Source organism: Physella acuta, unplaced genomic scaffold (assembly GCF_028476545.2).
Source record: "Physella acuta isolate Inbredline_101_S28 unplaced genomic scaffold, ASM2847654v3 ptg000480l, whole genome shotgun sequence".
Taxonomy (NCBI): domain Eukaryota; kingdom Metazoa; phylum Mollusca; class Gastropoda; family Physidae; genus Physella; species Physella acuta.
This window is the reverse complement of record NW_026731999.1, coordinates 133562-158735: the sequence shown is the minus strand read 5'-3', so window position 1 is coordinate 158735 and position 25174 is coordinate 133562. Positions and strand designations below refer to the sequence as shown.

The window sequence follows — 25174 nt, the reverse complement described above, 5'->3', positions numbered from 1 at the left end:
TTACGTAAGGCACTATGTGTATACGTTACGTAAGGCACTATGTGTATACGTTACGTAAGGCACTATGTGTATACGTTACGTAAGGCACTATGTGTATACGTTACGTAAGGCACTATGTGCATACGTTACGTTAGGCACTATGTGTATACGTTACGTAAGGCACTATGTGTATACGTTACGTAAGGCACTATGTGTATACGTTACGTAAGGCACTATGTGTATATGTTACGTAAGGCACTATGTGTATACGTTACGTAAGGCATTCTGTGCATACGTTACGTAAGGCACTCAGCGCATACGATACGTATGGCTGATGTTACTGTAAAACAATGAGTAAGAAGGCAGAACAGACGAAAATAAAAGACATTCCTCAACTAAAAAAAAACAACTCAACAATCCGTGTTTAGCGCAGACAAAGGGAAGTGTCCATGACCTTGCTGTGGTAATCTGTTCCCTAATGAATATCTTCTCCCACTCGCCGGGCGGCTAACACGGCAGGGTCACGCATGACGATACCTACGTGTGTACGCACTAGTGGAGATTTGTTCCAAGCTACATGTCTTGTATAGCACGTGTGTTAAATATGCATTTATGTAAAAGTTTTTTTTTAATCTACTTCTTTTGTGCGCAAGATATCAAGCGCACAAGATAAAAGAGAAATATAATGCTATGCTAGCAGACAAGTTAACCTAACATTACGCTTCAAATGCTGCTAGTAGTTGAGGTGTCAGCTGAGAGCCAGGTGCTCGTTTTAAAATTTAATCATTGAGGTAATTGGCAAGTTTAATTTAACTGATTAATTGATTATGACATTTGAAAAAGGAGATAAATATTAAATGTACAACATTGGCAATTGTAATTAATTAATTAGGGCATTTAAAATGAGATAAATGTTAAATGTAGTCGACAGTTAAAACAACAAAATAGTTGGGTGGGGTGACCGCACCAGGTGACACCCGCCCTAGTGACGCCAATGCATATATCTTCTGTTACTTCAAGGACATCGCGTGTCTCACATAAGCGAGTAAGTCACAACACGCCTACAAATGTCAAGATGAATGTAAACAATCAGGTATAGCGCATATACCACACAAGTCATGCGTTAGAAGAAAAGTGTACTTTATGTCAATCAATGTGAGGACCCCGCCTAGCATCAAAACACATGTGTTGCCAGAAGAGTACTTTTAACACAAACACCTATCTGCGTACATTTGTCAAACACGACCTCGATGGTTTTGGACACGGTTCAACGATTATATAAGAGATGTTTTTTTTTAAACATATAAACATAAATACTTAACCAAACGAAGCTCAATAAGGTTAACAATGTGCCATATATCTGGTGGAGGGAAAATGCCACATAACAACGTGTTTTTAACAATTCATCTCTATTGTATCGGAAATGTTAGCCACGCGCATATTGACCAATGGTCTACGAGAGACAGACATTTCTACGCGTCTTGCTAGTAGTTGAATTTGTTCAGTTTGACATGAGACCATTGCACGTCATGCTATAAGTTGGATTGTCAACAATTAGACATTAGACATTTCTACGCGTCTAGCTAGTAGTTGAATTTGTTCAGTTTGACATGAGATCACTGCACGTCATGCTATAATTTGGATCGTCAACAATTAGACAGACAGTTAACGCGTCATGCTAGCAGTTGAAGTAGCAACAATTAGACAGACAGTTAACGCGTCATGCTAGCAGTTGAATTAGCAACAATTGGTCAAAATTCTACGCGTCATGCTAGCAGTTGAATTAGCAATAATTGGTCAAAATTCTACGCGACTTGCTAGCAATTGAATTAACAAAAGTTACAATTGGACAACACTGGGTTAAACGGAAAGAAGGGCCGTGTCTCTTATTAAAGTGGAGAGCCAGTTAATTATGGATGCTCATGTCCACTCCGCGCATTCTTTCAATAAGTACGACCTCTCCACTAGTACAAATAAAAAAACGAGTACTTAGTATAAATGTCACAAACACACAGTGGCAATCATAGATATTGATGCGTCACGACTGCGCTGGCCAGTCGCCAATTTGCTTTCTCGTCCACGATATTATACTATTGTAGTACCAGTTTCATTAGTGAAATAGTTGCATTCAGGGAGGTTTTTTGTAGGCAATGAAACAGTACACGGAGTTTATTTTTTTAAGCAATGAAACAGTACACTGAGTTTATTTTGAAGGCAATGAAACAGTACACGGAGTTTATTTTTTAAGCAATGAAACAGTACACGGAGTTTATTTTTTAAGCAATGAAACAGTACACGGAGTTTATTTTTTTAAGCAATGAAACAGTACACGGAGTTTATTTCTTAAGCAATGAAACAGTACACAAGAGTTTATTTTTTCAGAGTTTATTTTTTTAGCAATGAAACAGTAGGCCTACTAGGAGTTTATTTTGAAGGCTATGAAACAGTAGACAGGTTTTTTTAAGCAACGAAACAGATAAACGAATTTGAACTTATCTGTTGATGATAAACTTTAATGGTCTAATTTAAGCAACAAACAAGTTCACGTTGTTGTATGCAACATATGCGAAAAGGTGATGCAGGCAACGCCAGTATTGCAATTTGTCTTCCTTTTGTCTACAATCATGTCAAACGTCTATATGGTTATAAAGTACCGAAATCGGCACTTAAACCTACAATGTCAGCAGTTCGTGTCGTGTTCATTAGAAAATTACGACAGCCTCATTGACATTTTTGTTGCCGCAAGTTGGAAAAGGTTTCAAGTCGTGCCTCAGATGATGATAACAGAAACCAGGACCAAGAACACATACAAATGACATACGTGTACATACAATACAGACATAAAGAACATTAAATTGTCTCACATGTGTGTGTGTGGTGGGGGGGGGGGAGGGGCTATGTCTTCGCTTCATTTATCTATAACTTTTATACACACGCTTTCCTAAGCAACACAAAGTATACCACTAGCCACACTATTCAATCTTCTGTATGGTGTTGTGGGAGTGTGGGTCACATTGTACTAGTTATCCAAGAATAGCTAGTCGTGCGTCGGAGACTGATTAAACCGGATTTTTACAACAACAAAAATAAAAACGATGTCCGCCCAGCTCCCCGTGGATAGAAGAGCTTCAACAACGTACTACCTAAGTTTTGCTGCACGTCGAGTTACGTATGATAGACTGGTATCTCGTATGGATGACATTGCTTATCTCGATGGAGTGGGTGTCTCTGACACTATGCGTAGGCTTTAAACACCTACATGGGCAAGGTGAACAGACACCACACCCTTCACAAAGGCCTTATCTATTTATACAGATATGCATATATGGAATAAGTATTTGTATATACAGCATACATATATATATATATATGTGTGTGTGTGTGTTGTATGTGTTGAGGTTTATTAGAGATTATGCTAAAGTGGGATGATCGGCTTTTGTTTTCATAACTTTAAAAAAAAATGATATAAGCCTACCTGTAACAACAGTGAGTAATGCAACTGTGATAACTTAAACCGATAAATAATAGACAATGACTCCCCGACCGTATTTAACCAGTAAAGCCTGATGACTCAGGTAAGGAACGCAGGATGATATGTAACAATCCACACATAAATTAAACCCCCCACAGACAAGTAAAGGGGGGGGGGTATGATTTGATACTGCGTGTAACACAAGGCAACAGATAAACATGTCTCAAACCAGCCATCATGTCGGGGGTCTTCTTTAGAATGTCAGTGAAAATTGCGTGTGTGGGTGGGGGGGGGGGGGGGGGTAAGTGCTAGATATGACGGACACCCGCGTGATCTAGTGGGCTGGTGGGAAATAAAGGCCCGGTCTAGGGCTGCAATCACACAAACAACAACAAACAAACTGAGGTTGCTATGTGAGAATTCATGCTAACGGAATTTCCCTAGATGGCCATTTCGAAAAAAATTGTTTTAAAAAAAAACGTCGTAGGAAATATTGGTTGTACTAATAGAATCTCCATAATGACATCACAAGGTACCGAAATCCAAGATTTAGCAGGCTAAACAACCATCCATCCACAACATTTAGGTACCTGTCTCCAATGATAACATTAACATGTTTTACCCTTTTCAATTTCTGCATAAACTACTAGCTCAAAAAAAGAGGAATTATGGTATTGTTTCAACTTGCAGCGACACACGGCAAAATGAAGTGGCTATAAATATTAATGTAACAGTGTATTTAAAAAAAAAATAGTAACAAACGAAGCATATTTAAAGAAACGTGTTACACGATGCAAAACATACACATGTACAGTACACGACAATGCACGACTCAGGTCGTGCTAATATTTACTTTCCCCCGTTCAAATAATTACAACATGTAATAGGAACACAACAGTCGAGAAGTCGCAGTGACCAAGTACAAAATGTAGACACTGCAAATCTCTAGTACCGTTCTGTCGAAACAGGAAGTGCCTATTTTATGGACGAAAACTTTTTAAAAATGCGTACGTTTTCCATATTTAAGCGATGATTTGAGATATGATAAGGATATTTTAACTTTTGAAATGTAGATTTATTGTATTTTTTGCGTATGTCGTATCCTAACTATCTCGGCATGTAACTAATAATCCACTGATTAAACAGGAAAACCCGCAAAACCGTGCGCTTATCCGTTATCCCCTAATCAAGGTGTTTGCTTATCCAAAAACATTAAGTCATGTGCTTATCCTAAACTATCTATTTGTAAAATTTCCCAAACATTTGACGTTATATGCTTGTCTCAAACATTGCGTTACATGCTTATCACAAACATATTACGTCGTATGCTTATCCCAAAAAATTATGTTGAAAGGTATCCCAAACATATTACGTTACACGTTTATCCCAAACATATTACGTTACACGTTTATCCCAAACATATTACGTTACACGTTTATCCCAAACATATTACGTTACACGTTTATCCCAAACATATTACGTTACACGTTTATCCCAAACATATTACGTTACACGTTTATCCCAAACATATTACGTTACACGTTTATCCCAAACATATTACGCAGCATACTTATCACACCCACAGTAAAATAAAACGTACTGAACTAAAAACTGCCGAATAGCCAAGATAACGTCTTTGAAAAATGATCATAAAACAAGATGTTATCTCTCTACCTAGAAGACCGGGAACATGACCTTAAGAAGTAAAACACATCAGAGAGATAAGGGGAAAAAAACAAGGGTCACGCAGTGAAGTCAAGCATCAAACCTGTCACAGACTGCCTTACCTAACGGAGATAAAGACAGGGGCGGTTGGTATGACAAAAGTTGGGGGAGGGCTCCTGTACACAACTCCTACACTTGTTTTTATATCCAAGTCGTGGGAGTTTGTGTTTTGACAGAGATTAAAGTCACATGACTAGCGATACAACGTAACAGAAATGTGACTATTAATAGCATACAATACACACATATAGGGCATCTCTATCTATCTATCTATCTATCTATCTATCTATCTATCTATCTATCTATCTATCTATCTATCTATCTATCTATCTATCTATCTATCTATCTATCTATCTATCTATCTATCTATCTATCTATCTATCTATCTATCTATCTATCTATCTATCTATCTATCTATCTATCTATCTATCTATCTATCTATCTATCTATCTATCTATCTATCTATCTATCTATCTATCTATCTATCTAATTATGTTAAAACTTTAGACAAAAAAAATCTTTTGGCACGTATCATTGTTTAAACGGAGTGGCTTTCCAAAGTAAAAAACTCAACTACTAGTAACTAAGCTTCAATTTCAATACAACAACAACAACAAAAAACAGCGATCAGATTATAGCAACTTGAAGCCGACCTCTGTTAACTAGCCGGCCGCTTCACACAAACGGCTGTTTGCCCACAGGGGCTTTACCATCTTAGCTCCAACTCTCTATAATCAATATACACTCAACCACGTTACAGAAATAGGAAATGACTTCTCGTGAACTTTGGGGGGGGGGAGGTGGGGGAGGTGGCGCGTGTTAAAAAGATTTGTAAAATATATACTCATTTTTTTCTCTTTATAAAATATTTGTAAAACTCGGAAAGAAATGAAAGTGTGTCAGCAAATGGCACGAATATAGCCAGAATAACTGAAGAGAAAACTATACCTGGTTTAACTCGTGCAAACAACACTCAAGTAAAAGAGACCAAGGACACCTCCGAGATACGGTTCTATATAATGTTAATGGCAACTAGTATTACTGACCACCAGTACAGAGAATTTAACAGTATTTTTGACAACATTGATACTAAAAAAAATTAAATTATAACATTTTGAACAGGTTGGTGCTAATGAAACTATATTATTAGAAAAGAGAGCAGGATATTACCATGTAAATTCCGTGGCTATTTCTTACCCCCCCCCCCCCCCACACACACAAAATTAAACCCCACTGGTCCTAAACCTTATCCTAAAGTTATAAGGGTTAGGTCTACATTCTCTCTGCCAGCAAGACATAAATTCTCAGGCAAAGTCTGAGGTCTGATTATGTTGTACTCTACCGGTTCATTTCATGCAATCAATAAAATGTCGGGTGTCTCACTTTGTCGTAATTAAAACATGTATAATATTCATATCAATCTCAGAGAGGGGGGGGGGGTGTCGGTTAACTGTTGAAAATCATAAATTGGTTAGATTTTATATATCACACAACTTGACGATACTTTTGTGTGTGATATATAAGATTATCGTCAAGTTGTTTATCGTGAATTTAAGCCAGGTGTGCTAATGCCAAAAAAAAAAAAAAAAAAACGCACGACCCTCCCTAAGTGTTAACTATCGGGGTAGCTCACAGTCCCAGGCCGCACCGTGAAAGCCGGCCGTTCACCTACCGATGCCCGCATTCAACATTCTGACACGCTATACACTCACGGCTGACCGCGTTATTAAGTTTGTTGTGACAACCAGCGGATTTGCACTCGCCCGTGGTTACAGCCCCTTTTGTCTCATTTTTAGAGCAAACACCAAACCATCTTCCGGGGAAAGATCGAACTGGGTTTATCGGTTATAGATTAGAGTCAAATATATAGGGCAGGTAATGTTACCCACTGTCAGAACTAAACCTCCGTTTACTTTAAGCTGGTGTTTCAACATAGTCAAAACCCGGTGACAACCAGACCCTGAAGATCACCTCCCCTCCCCCCTAAACTCCCCCCCCCTCCTCGCCTTAAAGACAAGAAAGCTTACATATAGTGGATTTTTTATTTATTCTGTAAAGCAACCACAAGGTAGGGGGGGGGGCACTGTAGCGTGAACCACTTCAGCATAGACCCGCATTGCCACGGCTGAATGCCCGTATGTATGTGTGACACGATGAATACCCGTTTATAAGTAGAAAGATTGTCTGGAATACGTAGGTAGTATGGCCCAAACTACTGCTATAGATAGAACCAAACGCTTTGGTAGAATGAGGTGTTTTTTTTTTTGTTTAAAAAAATACACGGACATTATCCAAGAGATAGCATCGATTCTATGCAGAACTGATTACAACCTTTTTTTTTTATCTATAAATACCAAAGTGGCATACGGTAGTTGTAATTCGAATGGAATCGATCTCAGCCAGAAAATAGAAAGACGCTGTGTCTAAAAAAGAGGACACACGGCGACACGAATGACTTGCAATATCGTAGACCCGTGCCTTCACACAAGCTTTCAGAATAGGGCATAGTCGGCAAATTCTCGTTATTTAAAGACTGTATGTTTTATTATTTAGTAGGCCTGTAAGATACATGAGTAGTGCAAGAAACTACAACAGACAGAAGTATTTCATAGGCCTGCAAGATACAATAGTAGTACAAGAAACTACAGCAGACAGAAGTATTTCATAGGCCTGCAAGATACAATAGTAGTACAAGAAACTACAGCAGATTGAAGTATTTCATAATAGGCCTGCAAGATACATTAGTAGTACAAGAAACTACAGCAGATTGAAGTATTTCATAATAGGCCTGCAAGATACATTAGTAGTACAAGAAACTACAGCAGATTGAAGTATTTCATAGGCCTGCAAGATACATTAGTAGTACAAGAAACTACAGCAGATTGAAGTATTTCAGCCACCTATGATAACAACAGTAAAACTGTAGTTAATACATTCCACCCTACATAGTACGAGTTGCACGCCAGGTCCTCATACACTATACTCCCTTTTCCTCTATAGAATTTCAATGCTTATAAGACGACATTTTATAGAAGGACGATCTATCACCTTGCTAAAAGAAATGTTTAAAAAAAATATAATTGAGTAACTAAAAAAGTGAAGCCAGTCTTCATTCTGCTGTAGACATGTTTTTTTTTTAAACCAAAGAGAGTAGGCCTATAAATATAGTGAAGCAAGTCTTCGTAATTCTCTTACAGACTAACAACCAAATAAAATCTAACGACTACTGATTTTGAAATCTTTTTACGTAAGTAAAAACTTTTCTTTTACGTCAAACAGCACCGGTCACCACAGCACTGCAGGTTCGATATTTCCCAGCAATTAGCGATTGATTTTTCATGCGTCTGCGTGCCGACTCAGAAGACGTAGCCCCCGGTGAAGGCGACAGACGCGACACATCGCCAATAGGAATAAAAGAATTTAGACTGCAGGAAGTGGAAAAAAAAAAAAAACAACAGAACAGCACATCTGGGCTCGTTAATATTTCAACAGTTGCTGTTCTGTAACATGTTTTGTTTGTGGTACGACAACTGGAAATGTACTAGGTTAATACTACTACTAGCATCTACCCCCCCCCCCCCGAAATAGAAGTTATATAGAAAATAAAGTATACTTTTACCAGCGTCCGCCCCCCCCCCCCGGAGAAAAAAGCCTGGAAGAAACACTGCTAGCATGACACGCAGGCAATTGTGAATTATATTCAAGGGTTCAAACCGTCTCTTGTGTCTACCTGATGGTGAGTAACGTGTAAAAAAAGTGTCGATTTTCTTAGGAAAGCGTGATTAGCTTACTCTGGGAATTTGCCATTATTTTTATAGCCCCGAGCAACTTCAGCTCAGGCAGTAAACCAATGAAATTCCATTAAAAACCACAATAGACTTAAAATTTTATTGCTAAATTGAACGACAGCCCATTTCTACAAGATATCTAGTGTAAACAAACCCAAATGTAACATACGCAACACCCAGTTAGACTATGGTCTATATGCAGTATCGGCGATGTTGTAGGCTCTGTTATTCAACCTCATCTAATCGGAAATAATTACATAAACCAGCCAACAAGAACACACTAATCAACCAACTGGATTTACTGGGACACACTATACAACCATTATGGACACATTAAGCAACAAACTTAGTCTACTGGGACACACAAAACAATAATTTTGGACACATTAAGCAACACACTTGGCATACTGGGACACACTAAACAACCATCTTGGACACACTAAACAACCATTGTGGACACACTAAACAACAAACTTGGCATACTGGGACACACTAAACAACCATTTGGACACATTAAACAATTAACTTTGCATACTGGGACACACAAAACAATAATTTTGGACACATTAAGCAACACACTTGGCATACTGGGACACACTAAACAACCATCTTGGACACACTAAACAACAAACTTGCCATACTGGGACACACTAAACAACCATTGTGGACACATGAAGCAACAAACTTGGCATACTGGGACACACTAAACAACCATTGTGGACACACTAAAGAACAAACTTGCCATACTGGGACACACTAAACAACAAACTTGCCATACTGGGATACACTAAACAACCATTTTGGATACATTAAGCAACAAACTTGCCATACTGGGACACACTAAACAACAAACTTGACATACTGGGACACACTAAACAACCATTATGGACACATTAAGCAACAAACTTGGCATACTGGGACACACTAAACAATAAACTTGACATACTGGGACACACTAAACAACCATTTTGGACACATTAAGCAACAAACTTGCCATACAGGGACACATTAAGCAACAAACTTGGCATACTGGGACACACAATACAGAAGTTCAGAAACAACCTAACCAACAGCATTTCAACCCACACAAATACTAGAAACTATTCTGAATGCCTCACACATAAATACTAGAAAACTATTCTAAATGCCTCATATATACATCCTGGCCAAATGATTTATCACAGTTTGATCTACACCTGGTGTGAGCCCTCTACTCACCAGCTTATGAAAAACAAATTAACATTTGGTCTAGAGATGCCAGTTCTATTAAAACAGTGTGAAACATAGTTGATTATTCAAAGTTAAGTTCCCAGCCTGACATACACAGGCCACTCTGCCATGGTGTAGTCAGTTGTGTTGACTAGAAGACAGAGGACTATAAATACTAATAGAATTCTGACACAAGTATCACTACCTGTAAAGAGGTGGGTGGCAATACTACAACAAGCGCTACAACAGTTACACTGAATAATTACCTGTATGAGATCAATTCCTGCATTCCTGAAAAAATAGAAATGTTAAATTGTAAAAATAAATAGCAAAAATTATAAATGTGTATGTGAACTGATCAATGACCATATTACCCCCCCCCCCCCCCCCCCCCCCCAAATGAAAGGGTTGGGTAAACTTAATTGAAAACAAAAATTAGGGTTTAAAAATAAATAGAGGCACCTACCCATGTTTATTAAAAATATTGCACATCACATCAATATTTATCAATCGATCAAAATAAAAATATTATTTTAGATATTTACCAAGTGGCTTAGACTAAATACATTTCTACTTAAATGACCCAAGTGAGTCTTTCATGACGGGTAGACTTAATTAAAGGCTAAACAAGCTCAGGACTGCACAAGCCAAACCACACAGGAAGTGTTTACACAACGCTGACAGCTAACATTGCACTGGTGTTGACAGGCCAAATATGTCAAGGCTTAAGGCACTTGGGCCAAATTCAACAACCAAGTTTGATATACTCCCTAATCCCCTTTTTTTTTTGTGATCATGTCATACTTAGACAAAGAAATTAACAAAAATGTTAAAACTACGTAAGGTGCTGGAAGGTGGGTTAAATGAGGGATCAGTAATGGTTGACTCAAACATCACTGGCAGAATTTACAGTGGTCTTGGATACCACTCAGCTTTACTGTTCTGACTATACAACTGTTTTTATGTTTCCTTGGAGCATTGAAAAACATATTTACTATGAAAAAATTAACAGAATAACCTGCAGCTATTAATTTCCCTTCACAGCCAAAAATGATCTACAAAACTAAATTGTACATTCTAAATCAGCCGTGCATGAAAAAATACATAGCTTGCCAATGATGGAAAGTGCTCACTCATATTTTCAACCCTGCAATATTTAAAGCCTTTGCCATTTTTCCCCGATTAAGCGGTACATTTTACTGGATAATCAGGATACAATTTTCTTAACATTGTATGTTTGCCAATAACAGAAAAAAAATGAAGCCAGACTTTGAATTAAATTCCTTTTAGAGTTTTTTCCCTCGTTATGAATGGTCATGTTAAGATAAAATATGGGTTAAATTTTTTAAATTCCTAACTATGTTCACGAGACAAAACAATAGATCTTCTGAATTTAAAGTAAAATGCCATACTTTTAATTAACTATCCATCACAAAAAGTCAGGACCTCCCTCCCTTATCCGTTATCCATGTCACATCTCAACATACCACCCATTAAAATATTTATTAAGCTCTATACTGATTAATTTTTATTAGACATACATTTTTTTAAAGGCTGTAAAAAAAATATGAAAAAATATGGCTGTATCATTATCATAAAGTATACTGTCATATTTTCTACCCCCCTCCCTACACTGTATAAACATATCAAAATATATGTATCCCTCATAGTAGTGCAAAATTCTTATGGACAGTCACTAATAATTTTGTTTCTTAATAACTACATATTTCTATGGCAATGTCTTTTCAATTAAGAGTAAAATCTAACAAATCAAACAAACAAAAAATGCTGCTATATGTCTATAAATCTAAATCTAATATAAATGTGGTAATTTTATTTTGATCGTCAAGTCTTCTGAAACAATTACTAAAGTTAATACATATATATTTTATATTATTGGTGTTCACATCATTACCCTTTCCCTGAAAGTGAATAGATTAGAGGCCTTTACCATTATCAGTTAAACTACATTTTAGCGTATTTTAAATCTCCACTTCAAGTTCACCTCCGTTTTATTATAAACACAACAGAAATCCACAAAAACATCAAGAAAACACTAGTATTAGATCTACAGTTACCAACTTTTTTTTACGAATGTGTGTTTTAATTAGAACAGGCAAAAAACACAAATAAGCATTAGGCCTACAGTTCCAATTAAATAGCTTGTGATCGCCAGCTTGCGCTTTCTCGTCAGCAGGACAAAAATCCCAACACAATCAAGGGTTCACCATGATTCACATTCACTCTAATTATCATCATACGTCATAGCTATTTGAAATTATGGTGATGTCAGTTTTAGGGTCCTTTGAGTTCATATAAGTTTATAGTATTATTCATGCATGATGCTTGTAACAATACAAACTTAACCGCTTTGCAATTACGAGTTTCGTACTTGACCCATTGCCATGAAATTTTAACTGACATGAACATATTTTCAAGAGTAAGACACAAAAAAAAGCTAGATCTAAATAGTGCACATTTAGTGTTTCAAATTTGGATTTTTCTTAAATTTTGACACGTAAATTATTAAAAAACTAAAACAAAAAACACAAATAAATAGGCGAAGTGTTTTCCTAACATTTTTGTGGATTTCAGTTGTGCTTATAATAAATATTAAAATACGCTCAACTGGATGTGAATGTGAAGCGGGGAATAAAATACTCTATAGTCTATAGGCCTAATGGAGTTTTACCCTAGATCTAGTACTACACCATGATTCACTGATTAGTATAGATTATTAGGGCATATAGGCTAATAGTCTAGATCAGGGGTTCCCAACCCCGCGCCCGCCGAACGATTCGTATGTGCCCGCCTCTCACTATTCGACAGAATATTTATCATAAACATTATTAAAAGGTTGAAGGGGATGGAAATCGAAAGTTTGAGGGGGGGTGCAAATCGAAAATTTGAGGGGGGTGCAAATCGAAAGTTTGAGGGGGGGTGCAAATCGAAAGTTTTGTCCCCGGGTGACGGGAAGGGTCGCTACGCCTCTGGAAGGAGTTTTTCGATTTAAAATAGGTGGTGCCCGCCACCCTACCGATATTTTAGAATGTGCTCTAGAGTAAAAAAGGTTGGGAACCCCTGTCCTAGATCTATATTATATTAGGCCTAATATTTATTTTTATTAGTAGGTCTGGCCTATACTTATACTTAGGGACATGGATATGACGCGCGCTTTGCCGCGGGCGAGGAGAGCTGTTCGCCGATACCGTGATTTTGCGCTACGGCGTTTTTTGCGATGGGCAGTTTCGAAAAAAATAATTTTTTCCTACAACCCAAATGATTATTGTCATGGTTTTAATAAATATACAACTAGAAATGGACATCGTTTTTACTTACAAGTTGTTTTTTTTTTCCAATGGATTATTATTTTATGGAGTTTTTCATTGAAAATAAGGTAAGTTTGAGCAAATTTTTCAGATATAGCATTTTATGGCACAGTAATAAGTTTTAAGGCACAAATAGAACAACCATTTTTCTATATGAATATCAAAATTTTTTCGCGACAATCGGACCCAAAAAGGTTTTATTTGGTACCAAGAAAGCATCTCTGATTTCAACAAACCGGATGCTCATAATAATAGTGATTTAAATAATGAAACTAAAACCGGAAGTTAGTAAAAATCGGAATTTCCCAAATATTGTCAATGACGCTAAAGCAAAATATTAGAGCTGATTTTACAATCAGAGCCATCCATCATCTCCTTTTGCTTTTTATTGACTGATTTTCACTTCTATTGATAAAACATTGATTCTTTCCTGATGTTGCAGTTATATTTCGTGTTATAATTACATATTTATTTAATATGAATTATTTTACTGGAGTTAAGTTTCCCACATAAGTTTCTTTGAAGTTGCGTTGTTAATATTGGATACTATAATAATTTCTCTTTTTTTTTAATATCGAGCCCATTTGTAACTTTTTCATGTATAAATTGAACTATTAATATATTATGAATAACAATAAACTTAAATCTAAAATACTTCTAACAAAAATACTACATCATAGTAGATCTAGAATCTAACTTTGCTTTTGATGCTGGTGTCCAAAAATAATGTCACATTTCTGTCGGGGAGGGGCGACATTTTTTCACAATGTGTGATGAGTTTGTTATAGCCTCTAATTTGCGTTTTAAACTGTTTTTTTTTTTGTATATTGCAATAGACTAAGAGAATAAGAAATTGATTAATATACTTTTTGACCAGAGTGACCATAGTCAATATTTGAGAAAGAAACCATGAGCTATGTTAAAAATAAAGCTGCAATTTTGAAGGGGTTTTAGGCTCAGGTCATTTTAATAGGGGGAGGGGGGGTCTGTGGCTTTTTGTGATAATGGGTGACAGTGGGTAGTTGGAGACATCATTTTATGGTAGCTGTAGATCATTTTTAGTTAAATTCAATGAAAGAAGAAAATCGTTCTAGTTTAGGCTTTTTGGATTTCCAATACATCTAATAATTTTAAATAAGTAGATCTATTCTACACCTACTTTTAACTAGATCTATATCTGTCTGTGTTAACACAGATCTTCTGTAATAAAATAACTAAAAATAAATAGTCACAAAAGATGTAAAGATAAAAACGTAAATGTAATTGTAAATCTATTCTAAACAGGTTTTGAAGTTCAGCTGAATTGAAGTCACAGCCTTCACTGCTGGAGTAGCCACTTCCTCAGGATCGTGCATGGTTAGGCCTGGTAAAATTCACAGCCAGAATAGCTATTTCCACTGGGTATCAGACTGCCTGGTTCAAGTTTGTAGAGCGTCCCTGAGTCCACCCAGCTATGATGGGTACCTGACTCACTTCAGTTAAAGTTAAGGCAGATGGGCATAGTGCTCACCACACTATCCCTTCATATGCCAAGGTCACTGATACAGCAAACTTTACTTATTTGCCCCATGCACAGTCAGCTAATACAATATCTACATCATTTAAACGTAAAAGATGTATTTTAATTTGACATGTATTTCTAATTGCAGGCAGATGTTTATTATGTATCCTACATTAACAATTTAATACCACATGTTTATGATGATGCATAAACACGATGGATGAAATGTATACAATGTATCAACAAAAAGACCAATTTTCAGCTAAATATTCCAAGGTTGCCTATAGCAAAATTTTCGTTACAAAATAAGGAGGGTACCCTTGCTTCAAACCCATTTTTATGAAATGAAATATTTTTTTAATTAACTTACATCAATGTGTATTTAAAGTACATAATCACCTTCAAATTTTACTGTTTTTGAATGATATAAGCAAAGAAATTAAAATCAGTTTAGCTTTGTACCTCTTTCTTGTTAGAAAGTAGCTGCGCTGGACAAAAATGACCTTTTAACTTTGACCAACAGTAACAAAACCACATAAGCTAGATGAAATATCTGAACTTTCTGTGAATGTATACAATATTGATAACATTTCAGCAGATTTTCAGCTAAATATTCCAAGTGGTTAAAAATTGGCAACATATGTATGTTGTCTGTTGGAGAATTCTTCGTCACAAAATTAAGGGGGGTACCATAGTTTCATGCCCATTTTTATTAAATAAAATATTTCTTTTATCAACTTTGATCAGTGGGCATATTAAAGTATATAATAACCATCATTTATACTATCTTTAAAGAATATAGGCAAAGTTATCTAAAATAAGCTAGGCATTGTAGTTCTTTTTTGCAAGAAAGTAATTGCGCAGAATAAAAAGTACTTTTTGATTTTGACCATTACTGTAACATAACTACATAAGCTAAGTAAAATATTTTTACTTTCTGTGAATGTGTACATTGTTGGCATCATTTAAGCCAATTTTTACTGAGATATTCCATATAATAAAAATTTGGCAGCAGATTTAGTATTGCCTATATAAGACATTTTCTCAAAAATTTTAGGGGGGTGGCCCTCTTGGTTAACATTGCTTTTAACAATTTTTCACATCCACTGAAGTTATTTGTATCTTATCCTTTTACTGATATGATAAGCTTGATCCTAGTCAATTTTTATTAAAAAATACCTGGTATTTGAAAAGTTACAGAGGTTTTTGTTCACATCCAAAAAATAAGGGTCACAGAAATTGGAAAAACCCCATTATAAAAAAACCCGAAAATTAAATACGTTAAAAATTCATAACTTTGAAACCGTTTGAGCTAAAATTAAAATGAAAATATCTTTATTCCTGGCTAAATGAGCTCTATAAGATGGTGCTATTACATTTTTCATTTTTTTTAAATTCAAATTTTATCCATGTCCCTACTTATACTCAACTGCTATGGCTATATATAGGCTACAGCGAAAACAACACAATCCAATGCAACACATTGTCATTAACTAGGCAGTTTGATGAAAAATTAAAAAGAAAATTTTTTTTTTAAAAAAGTATCAGTAATAGCTAGGACAATGGTAAACTAAGTCAATTTAGCATATATAAACTTTCTGTGCAAAGTCATTATGACTGAAAAAAAATTCCAAAGTCATGGGTCCGTGTGGCATAGCTAATGAAGAAAAAACTCCTAGACCTGTGACCTGATTTCATGAGTGGATATCTAGATTATTTTTTAACATTTTTCAATGAAACTTATCAGAAGCATATTAAAATAGCTTAGAAATGAATGTAGATAGCTAAAAGTAACCAAGATTGATAAATAACTTTTAAAAAAATAATTAATGAATAGGGGTGGCAGATATTGGTAACACAAAAAATTGGCCTTATACTTTATAGTTCCAATTTTAAAATCATCCATATTTATGTATTTTAATTACTTAGACTGTGCACACTTATTATTTAGGCAGTTTACAATGGGAGTCAGTATTTGAAATATAATAGGTAGGATCTATTTTATGAAATTATGAGGCACATTTAATGGGCGTTTCCTTTCTATAGAAACTAAAAATCTTAAATTAAGCCATGTTCTAAAGCACACTAAATTGACTACATATTTTTTTAGGTACAGAACAGTCTGCCTAAAGATAAGACATACTATATCAGATTAGATTTAAGCAATTGTGACTGTCCCCTTCTCTTTTTTCATCCTTGATTTGGGACCAGGCTATGTCGGAGTTACACAACACAATACATACAGGCATAATAACAAACTAGTTTTACAATCATCAAATAAGCCTATGTAATATGTATGTACATATTTACACAAACAAGACAATAAATTGTAATTAATGTACTTGTCAATAAATTTGAAAAAGATATATACAACACAACACAGACAACAAGTAACAAGTAAATTCTTTAAAAATCCAATGTTATTTATATGTACATATTTACACATACAAGACAATAAAATTGTAAATAATGTACCTGTCATTGAAGTTGAAAAATTGAAAATAAAAAAATATACATGACCCACCAGTTTTGTGTTTTTTTAACAGTGTACAAATATTAACTTTAGATTGACTTCAGTGTTCAGAATCAGTGCGATGTATTGAATTTTATTGTATTGCAATACCAAACATACATCTCAATTCATATTTTTTAAACTCCTGATGGTTTTAGCCAGACAAATTACTTCTGACAATGTAACATGTCAGTGGTGTATTGACAAATTCTGACTATGATGTTCAGAATCAATGTAATATAGAATATGACATAATTAACATTTTGTGAGAAAAAAGGATTGACAAAATTTAATAATACTGAATATTATCTATAAAAGACATCATAATTACACTCACCAACCACTAATAATGTCACAAAACCACCACCAAAAATCTCACAAAGTTCCACCCCACGACAAAAAACACAATTTCCCAAAAGAATGACAAAATAACGTACTATGTGACATTTTTTAAGCCCCCACCCGCCCCACCCCCTTCCTGAAGACGGCCCGTGCCATGATCATATTTTGTCAGAAACAATTAGCAAATTATTAATTAAGGTATGAATTACTCAAGTAATAATAATATAAGAACTGTTTGAAGTGGTATTTAATAAACTAAGAATTATGATGACTATTATGAGTTCTTGGCATCTAACTAAGGCATCTGCCCTGCATTCCTAACTAGAACAGCACTTAAAGGTCAAGGACACACTCAGTCACACACCATAAACAAAAAAAAAACTGTCGATATATTAACAATCCAGTTTTAAAATAAGTAAATAAAACATATCTGTCTCTTAATGGCTAAGTTATCAAAACTTTATTTCAAATTGTAAGCGCGAATAAAGTTTTTTTCATTCAAGTTAAGTGTTTTTCACTCTAACAGTCCGTCAATGCCAACCCCACCCCTTCACCTCTTCCGGAATCGGCAATTAGATTATTATAAAATGGCGTCTTAAAAAAATAAGAGGGTTGGCCACTTACAGAAGCAAATGTATTGTTTTCAGCCTAATTTCATTAAACAAATCTAGTTTTATTTGATAGTAAAGATGTTATAAAAATTGGGTCTAATAAAAAAGTTATTGGGTAACGCACCTGCTTTAAATAATTCGACTTGAAACACAAGCTAAATAAGCGTGACTTTCTCTCGACGGCCTCGTGAAAGACAAAGGAAGAAATTAGGTCAAGCTGCCATTATTAAAATGTTAATTATTCGCCCTGTAAATACATGGGAAGTTTCGAGTACAAATCTTTCCGATTACGATACAATCCTTATTTTTAACTATTATGTACTTCATGAGAAAGAAAAGATTCGATATTTTATATGTCCGCCCAAAACACGGGTGCTTCAAAACCGCGAGAACGAGACTTCCCGAATCGAAAAACCTACATTAACACATCATCACAAACATGTACTATGGATGGTGAACAAGTAAATTCTAGATCTATTATTCAATTATTCTAGAATCTAGAATAAGATTCTACAACTCAGAATCTAGATAATCTAGAATCTACAACCGTTACGTGTGTGTACTCAAGTGTACTTTTAACTTTAGTGTACTGTTAATCTAATCCCTAGATCCGTAGATCTAGCTAATTCTAGCTGCTTCTAGATCTAGCCTAGCAGTAATCTACCTATTCTATTATTCTGATTCTAACATAGATCTAATTCTAATAACAATTCTAATTCTAAGAAGTTGATCTATGACAATGACAATCTATGATTCTAATTCTATGTGAATGTGATTCTATGGCCTCTCACCTAAATCTCTCTCGGTGCTCCTCAAAGTCAAGCTTTTTCTTCTTTTTCTCACTAATCCAATATCCTACACGTCGCATGTTGCTGCCGTAGTATTACACCGTATCCATAAGAGAGTTCGACAATTCTGTCAATAAGATCTACATTACTTCTTTAGGCCTACGCTTCACACGGACTGCTTGACTGGTTTTGCCCAGTAAACATTGGTGAAGAGTATTAAAAATACGCACCAGGAAATAGCTACACTGAAAATACGAAACAAACTATTACAAAATATATTGGATGGCGGATTGCGCTTGAAACAAACTAAAGATCTTGTCATTAATAAATATTTAAATATAAGTAGGCCTATAATGGCCTATATAAATATGTTTTTAGAATAAACAAGTAGTAACAATCATCATAATATTCAGTTTATTATAGGCCTACATTTTACAAATATTTTGTTTTCAAAACGTAGGGGCTTAGGCCTATATTAATGTATAATCAACTAATATCTATGTATTATCATACAACCAAGTCGAAAACACCGGCGTAGGCAAGGGGAGGTTATAACCCCTCCCATGGTCCCCACCCCTATATATATATATAATAGGGGTTGTCCATAAATGACGTCACACTCGTAGGGGGAGGGGGTCCGTAATAATGTGACGGTGTGTGATGAGGGGGAGGGAGGGTCAGATGGTGCGACTTCACTTTTGCATTATAAAATAAACCGGGAGTATCTCCCCTAAACTTTCTCGAATATTCTTATATAAAATAACAGGGGATGGGAACTCGGGCTATAGACATGATTTTTAATCCATTTTAAATACTTAAAGTTTTAAAAATATAATAAAATCTCGTAGACAAATTAATTGCACACCAAGTGAACGCCCAATAAAAAAGCGCATAATAGTGCGCAATATTATTAGTACTTTTAAAATTTACATTAGTTTTTTGAGAAATCGGAAGTAGCGTAAATTACTACTTCCAGTCAACGGAAATTACTCAAAATTTAACAGAAGGTAGAGAATTAGATCTTTTACTTACATGTGAAATTTCATTTATCTATCTGAAATAGTACTCAAGTTATAGGCTTTTGAAAAATTCAAAGTAGGAAAAGTACCACTTCCGGTTATCGGAAATCGCTCAAAAGTTGATACGGATCTACGATTTTGATATAATACTTATATATGAAATTTCATCAACCTAGCTGTAACGGTACTCAAGTTATCGTGTTTACACACGGACACACTGACACACACACACACAGACATACGGACAAGATTGCAAAATTATGTTTTTCCGTATCAGTGAGGTGTAAAACGTCGAGATCTGTAAAAATCTCGATTTTTTTTTTTTGCACGATTACAATACTTTCTCTATACTTCGTATATACGAGAAAGTAAAAAGCAATGATAGAAAACGTATTTTAGACGTTATTTCGCATTTTAGAAAACTGTTTTAATAAATTGTAATATAAATTGATGAAAATACTCTATTTTGACAGAGTTCAGACAAGATTTTGGAAAAATTTCGATGTTTTTTATAAAAAATTCAACTGCAATTTTGAGGGGGGGGGTGTAGGCTGGGGTGTGACGTCATTTTAGGGGGGGTCTGGCTTTTTGTGACGATGTGTGACGGAGGGGATAGGGCAGGTAAAAATCTTTTAAAAAGCGTGACGTCATTTATGGATGACCATATATATATATATATATATATATATATATATATATATATATATATATATATATATATATATTTTTTTTTTTTTTTTTATTTTTTTTTTTTTTTTTTTTCTTCTTCTTCTTCTTCAGTGGGCTTGAACTCGAGACTTTGTTCGATTTATCAACCATGCGCTTTTTGCCGACTCGACCACGCCTCCAACACAATTAAGCGTTACGTGTCAACTGGTTATGCGCCATTGAGGCCATTGACTCCGATTTCAGCCTGCTTCCATTGCCTATGTCCAACCAAGAACAAACTACAAGGCAGCAGTTGTTTAATTTTGGAGTTGTTTCTCCTTGAGTATATGGTAAAAATTGCATTTTCTATATAAATTCTATTTCGTTCTGGGGGGGGGGGGGGGGGGGGCGATAAACATTTTTCGGGGTGGCGCGCAGCCCGCCCTCCACCCCCGGAGAGATGCCTGAAAGAAACTCTGTATATGTATGAAGAAATTTTATATATATATATATATATATATATATATATATATATATATATATATATATATATATATATGTATATATTATATTATATATATATATATATGTGTGTGTGTTTGTGTGTGTGTGTGTACTTGTCGTCACGTTTTTTTACGACTTTTATACCTCATTCCCCTCCGTCGCATATCGTCACAAAAAGCCAGACCCCTCTCCTTTAAGATAGCAGTTTTATTTTTTTAAATGATTTTTATTTCTTTATCGATTTCTTTCTATTCTGTTGCTAATATTATTTTTAAAAAGCAGAAGTGTATCGTAACAACCTCCCACTCATCACACACCGTCGCAAACACAAAATTACATTCAGTGTTTCTTCCAGACTTTTTTTCTCCGGGGGGGGGGGGGCTCTTGATATTTGGGGGGGGGGGGGGGTCGGACAACACTTTTCGGGGGGGGGGGCGGACACTGGTAAAATTATATTTTTTCTATATAAATTCCATTTCGTTAGACCACGAATCCCTACGTTGTGCCGTTTATTTTTCTGACTAGGCCTATGAATAGTAATTGACCTAGGCCAGCTATGATGAATAAATAAAATCTAGATCTAGATCTAGATCTAGATCCAGATCTAGTAAATAAATAGGCCTAGGCTAGGCCTAAAAAAATTACTTCATAAATTCCCAATCTCGTTATGTCTAATTTCCGACGAGACTTTGATTTCAAAATGGCAGCCCGCTTATTGAACAAAACTTCGTAGTAGACCTAAATGTAGAATAATTTAGATTCTACATCTTGATGCCCTAGATTATTTTTATCGGATAAAGTTGTAGACTCTAGATCTAGATAATAGTTAGATATAAATCTATTGCTATGGATATTTTTGAGAAACACACAGAAGGACCTGGCTTTGTTGGTATTCGTTTCTGCAAGGAATGGTAGGTGACTGTCACTTTAAATTAAAAAAGTGACTTTATTAAATTAATAGTTGGTCGTAGTGTGGTAAGCACTACCTCACTCGCCCAGCCTCCTTATTATTTCTTATTTTATTAGGCTAATTAATTATTAGGCCTAATCTTATTTTAGTATTTCTGGCTAACCCGGAGTGGGGCCGGTTGCCAACAACAATGTGGCGTCGGATGCATGACTTCCGACAATTTTTCATCTTAGTTAGTTCCAGTGACCTTTTTAGAATTACTGTTTAAAACGTTTACCATGAGCAAAATGGCAGGGGTATTCGCGTTATAAAAACAAACCATAGGTGGCAGGGCTATTATATGCCAGAAAAGCATTTTAAGATTTGGCTTGGAGAATGGAGGTCAAATTCAAAAGTTGGTTTCATTAAAATTAGCCTAATAGAACTTAATATCAACGGCACGGTGTAGGTACAAAAATGAACGAGAACGTATTAGTTTTACCAGTCTATGAAAAAAGAAAACAAATATTGACTAAATTACCCGGGGGAAGTATATTTTAATTTCCTTCATAAATTCTATTTCGTTCGGGGGGGCGGGGGATAGACATTTTTCAGGGTGGCGCAACTTTCTTTATCGATTTCTTTCTATTTTGTTGACTGGGCTTGGTAAGCATAGCGTATATATATATATATACAATTAAGTATTGTATGTGCGTCATGGAATATGCCCTGATAACTCTGACTTCAGCTTTGTTTTCTTTCTACTCGAGAGTAAGTAATCTGCAAGGAAGTAGTTGTTTAATGTTAGAAGGGTTGCTGTACACAGCTAATGTTACAAATATGCCCTGTGGTGAAATGACATCTGTCCATTTGGTTGAGAAGGCTACTACATTAACCAAATAGCCAATAATAATAGCCTAATGATGACAATTAAGCTATTGGTGCTATAATTTCTGACAATAGACACTTTGGAATATAGGCCTAAGTGTTAGTTATGTTAGGTTGTAAGTTTAGCATTGTAATATACTACTGTCTGATCTGTGGTTACGGTAGGACTTAGTGTTGACGCTAGCAAGATATATTCATGTAATTTGACCAATTTTTTTTATTGTGGTATTTTTTTACTAATAATCCTAGTTTACAAGCATTTTCAGCAGTAAATTTTGGGCTTATTTAAAATGTAAATAGCAACTAATAGAGTCATTTGTCTAATCTGTGGAAAAGTAAGTCAAAAACATTATTTAACCTCTTCCCTGATCGTATTTTGGGCTAGTGCCATTTGTATTATTTAGAAGGTCCTTCAGTAGAGTCTGCCCTTTTAAAAATTAAAAAACTGCTGTCATCAGCATCACCTCATCTGCCTGGGCCTTAACTTGGGCTTATAGATTATCAATTGTGCATTCTACCACCAGTGTATGCCATCCCTTAAAGCTAAATAATAAAATAGAACCTTCTAAAAACACCTCAGTTCTTGGTGTAAAGAAGTATGATCAAAGCATCATTTTCATGTATATTTTCAATTTCAGCAACAACATGTTATATCCAAAAGAAGACAAAGAAAATAGAACTTTGCTATATGCTGTAAGTTTTTTTTTCATTAATACCATATAGGCTAAGTTTGTGACTGTATATAATGAAAATAATAAGACAAAAGATTGATAGAAGTGTTTTCAGTGATACCAGTGATTGAATTAAGCATGCTCAAATTGTATGAATTTTAGTTCATTTTGTCATTTCATGTTGTTTCCAATGCAGTAAAGTTTTGATTTGGCATGTTTATCTGGTTTCTAAAGCAAAAAGGAAAACCATACTATTTTGTAGGATTTTTATTGTGTGCTTTTACATTAAGTTAAAAAATTTTACCTTTTTTAACTAAAATTTATTTACATTCCCTTTAACTTTAGTTGGTATATTGTTTCATTATCAATACTTATCAAATATATATATTGACCTTGGTTTGAAAGTATGTTTTGTTAGACTTTTAGTTGCTTGTCCTCAAAGAGAAAAGATAATTGGTTATAGGCAACTTAATGAAACTGCATTAAATGACAATATTGAGAAATTTACTTTACTGTGTAGTTAATTTAATAAAAGATTTTTTTTTTCTTTTGATGGCTGTTGTGCAAAAGGTGTTGCTGCTACTAGTTTGTAAATGGTTTATTATAAATGGTTCATTTGTTTTATGTCTATTATAAAATTGAAAGTTTTATACTCTGTAAACTGAAATTATCTGTTCTGTTTCTAGTGCAGGAACTGTGATTATCAACAAGAGGCTGACAACAGATGTATTTATGTTAATAAAATTATGCATGAAGTTGAGTAAGTCAATTTCATTTTCTATTTTGGTTCAATTTAATTATGTATTTTCATACTAGGCAATATACCTAATTTATTTATATATATATATTAGATCTACATTGTTTTAAGATTTGCGCTAAAAAGTAATGCCTGGTAATTTCAGTGAATTAACTCAGATTGTTGGAGATGTTATAGCTGACCCAACTTTACCTAGAACAGAGGATCATCCATGTCCTAAATGTGCTCACAGAGAAGCAGTTTTCTTCCAATCTCACAGCACAAAAGCTGAGGTGAGTCAAACTGGTATATAACATTTAAAATCAAAATCAACTTATATTTTTTAAAAACATTTTCTGACATTATTTCCCCTCACTAATCAACAGGAAGGAATGCGACTGTATTATGTCTGTACAAATGCCCAGTGCATGCATCGATGGACTGAGTAAAAGATGTTTGTCATGTTTCACTTTTCATAAATCATCTCAATCATAATCAAAGAATTGTAAATAAATCGTGTAAAATTGTGTGGGTTTTATTTTTAGTTTTTTTTTTACCCTTAT

At 35.0% G+C, this 25174-nt stretch overlaps 2 protein-coding genes across 2 annotated transcripts in view; one reads left to right on the top strand and one right to left on the bottom strand.

The window, feature by feature from the left end:
* Positions 1 to 19472, bottom strand: part of LOC131944062 (inositol-tetrakisphosphate 1-kinase) — a 35610-nt gene extending 16138 nt beyond the window's left edge. Inside the window, exons 1-2 of the mRNA XM_059304522.1 lie at positions 19260 to 19472; positions 10440 to 10464 (exon numbers count right to left, since the gene is read on the bottom strand). Coding sequence (XP_059160505.1) covers positions 10440 to 10464; positions 19260 to 19336 — 102 coding nt within the window. The 5' untranslated portion in view covers positions 19337 to 19472. The remainder of the gene's footprint in view (positions 1 to 10439; positions 10465 to 19259) is intronic.
* Positions 19473 to 22091: 2619 nt separating this feature from the next.
* LOC131944080 (DNA-directed RNA polymerase II subunit RPB9) lies at positions 22092 to 25138 on the top strand. Its single transcript, XM_059304585.1, has 5 exons — positions 22092 to 22338; positions 23843 to 23897; positions 24562 to 24635; positions 24778 to 24904; positions 24998 to 25138. Exons 1-5 carry the CDS (start codon positions 22274 to 22276, stop codon positions 25058 to 25060), a joined length of 384 nt encoding a protein of 127 aa, XP_059160568.1. The 5' UTR covers positions 22092 to 22273; the 3' UTR covers positions 25061 to 25138.
* Positions 25139 to 25174: the final 36 nt, after the last annotated feature.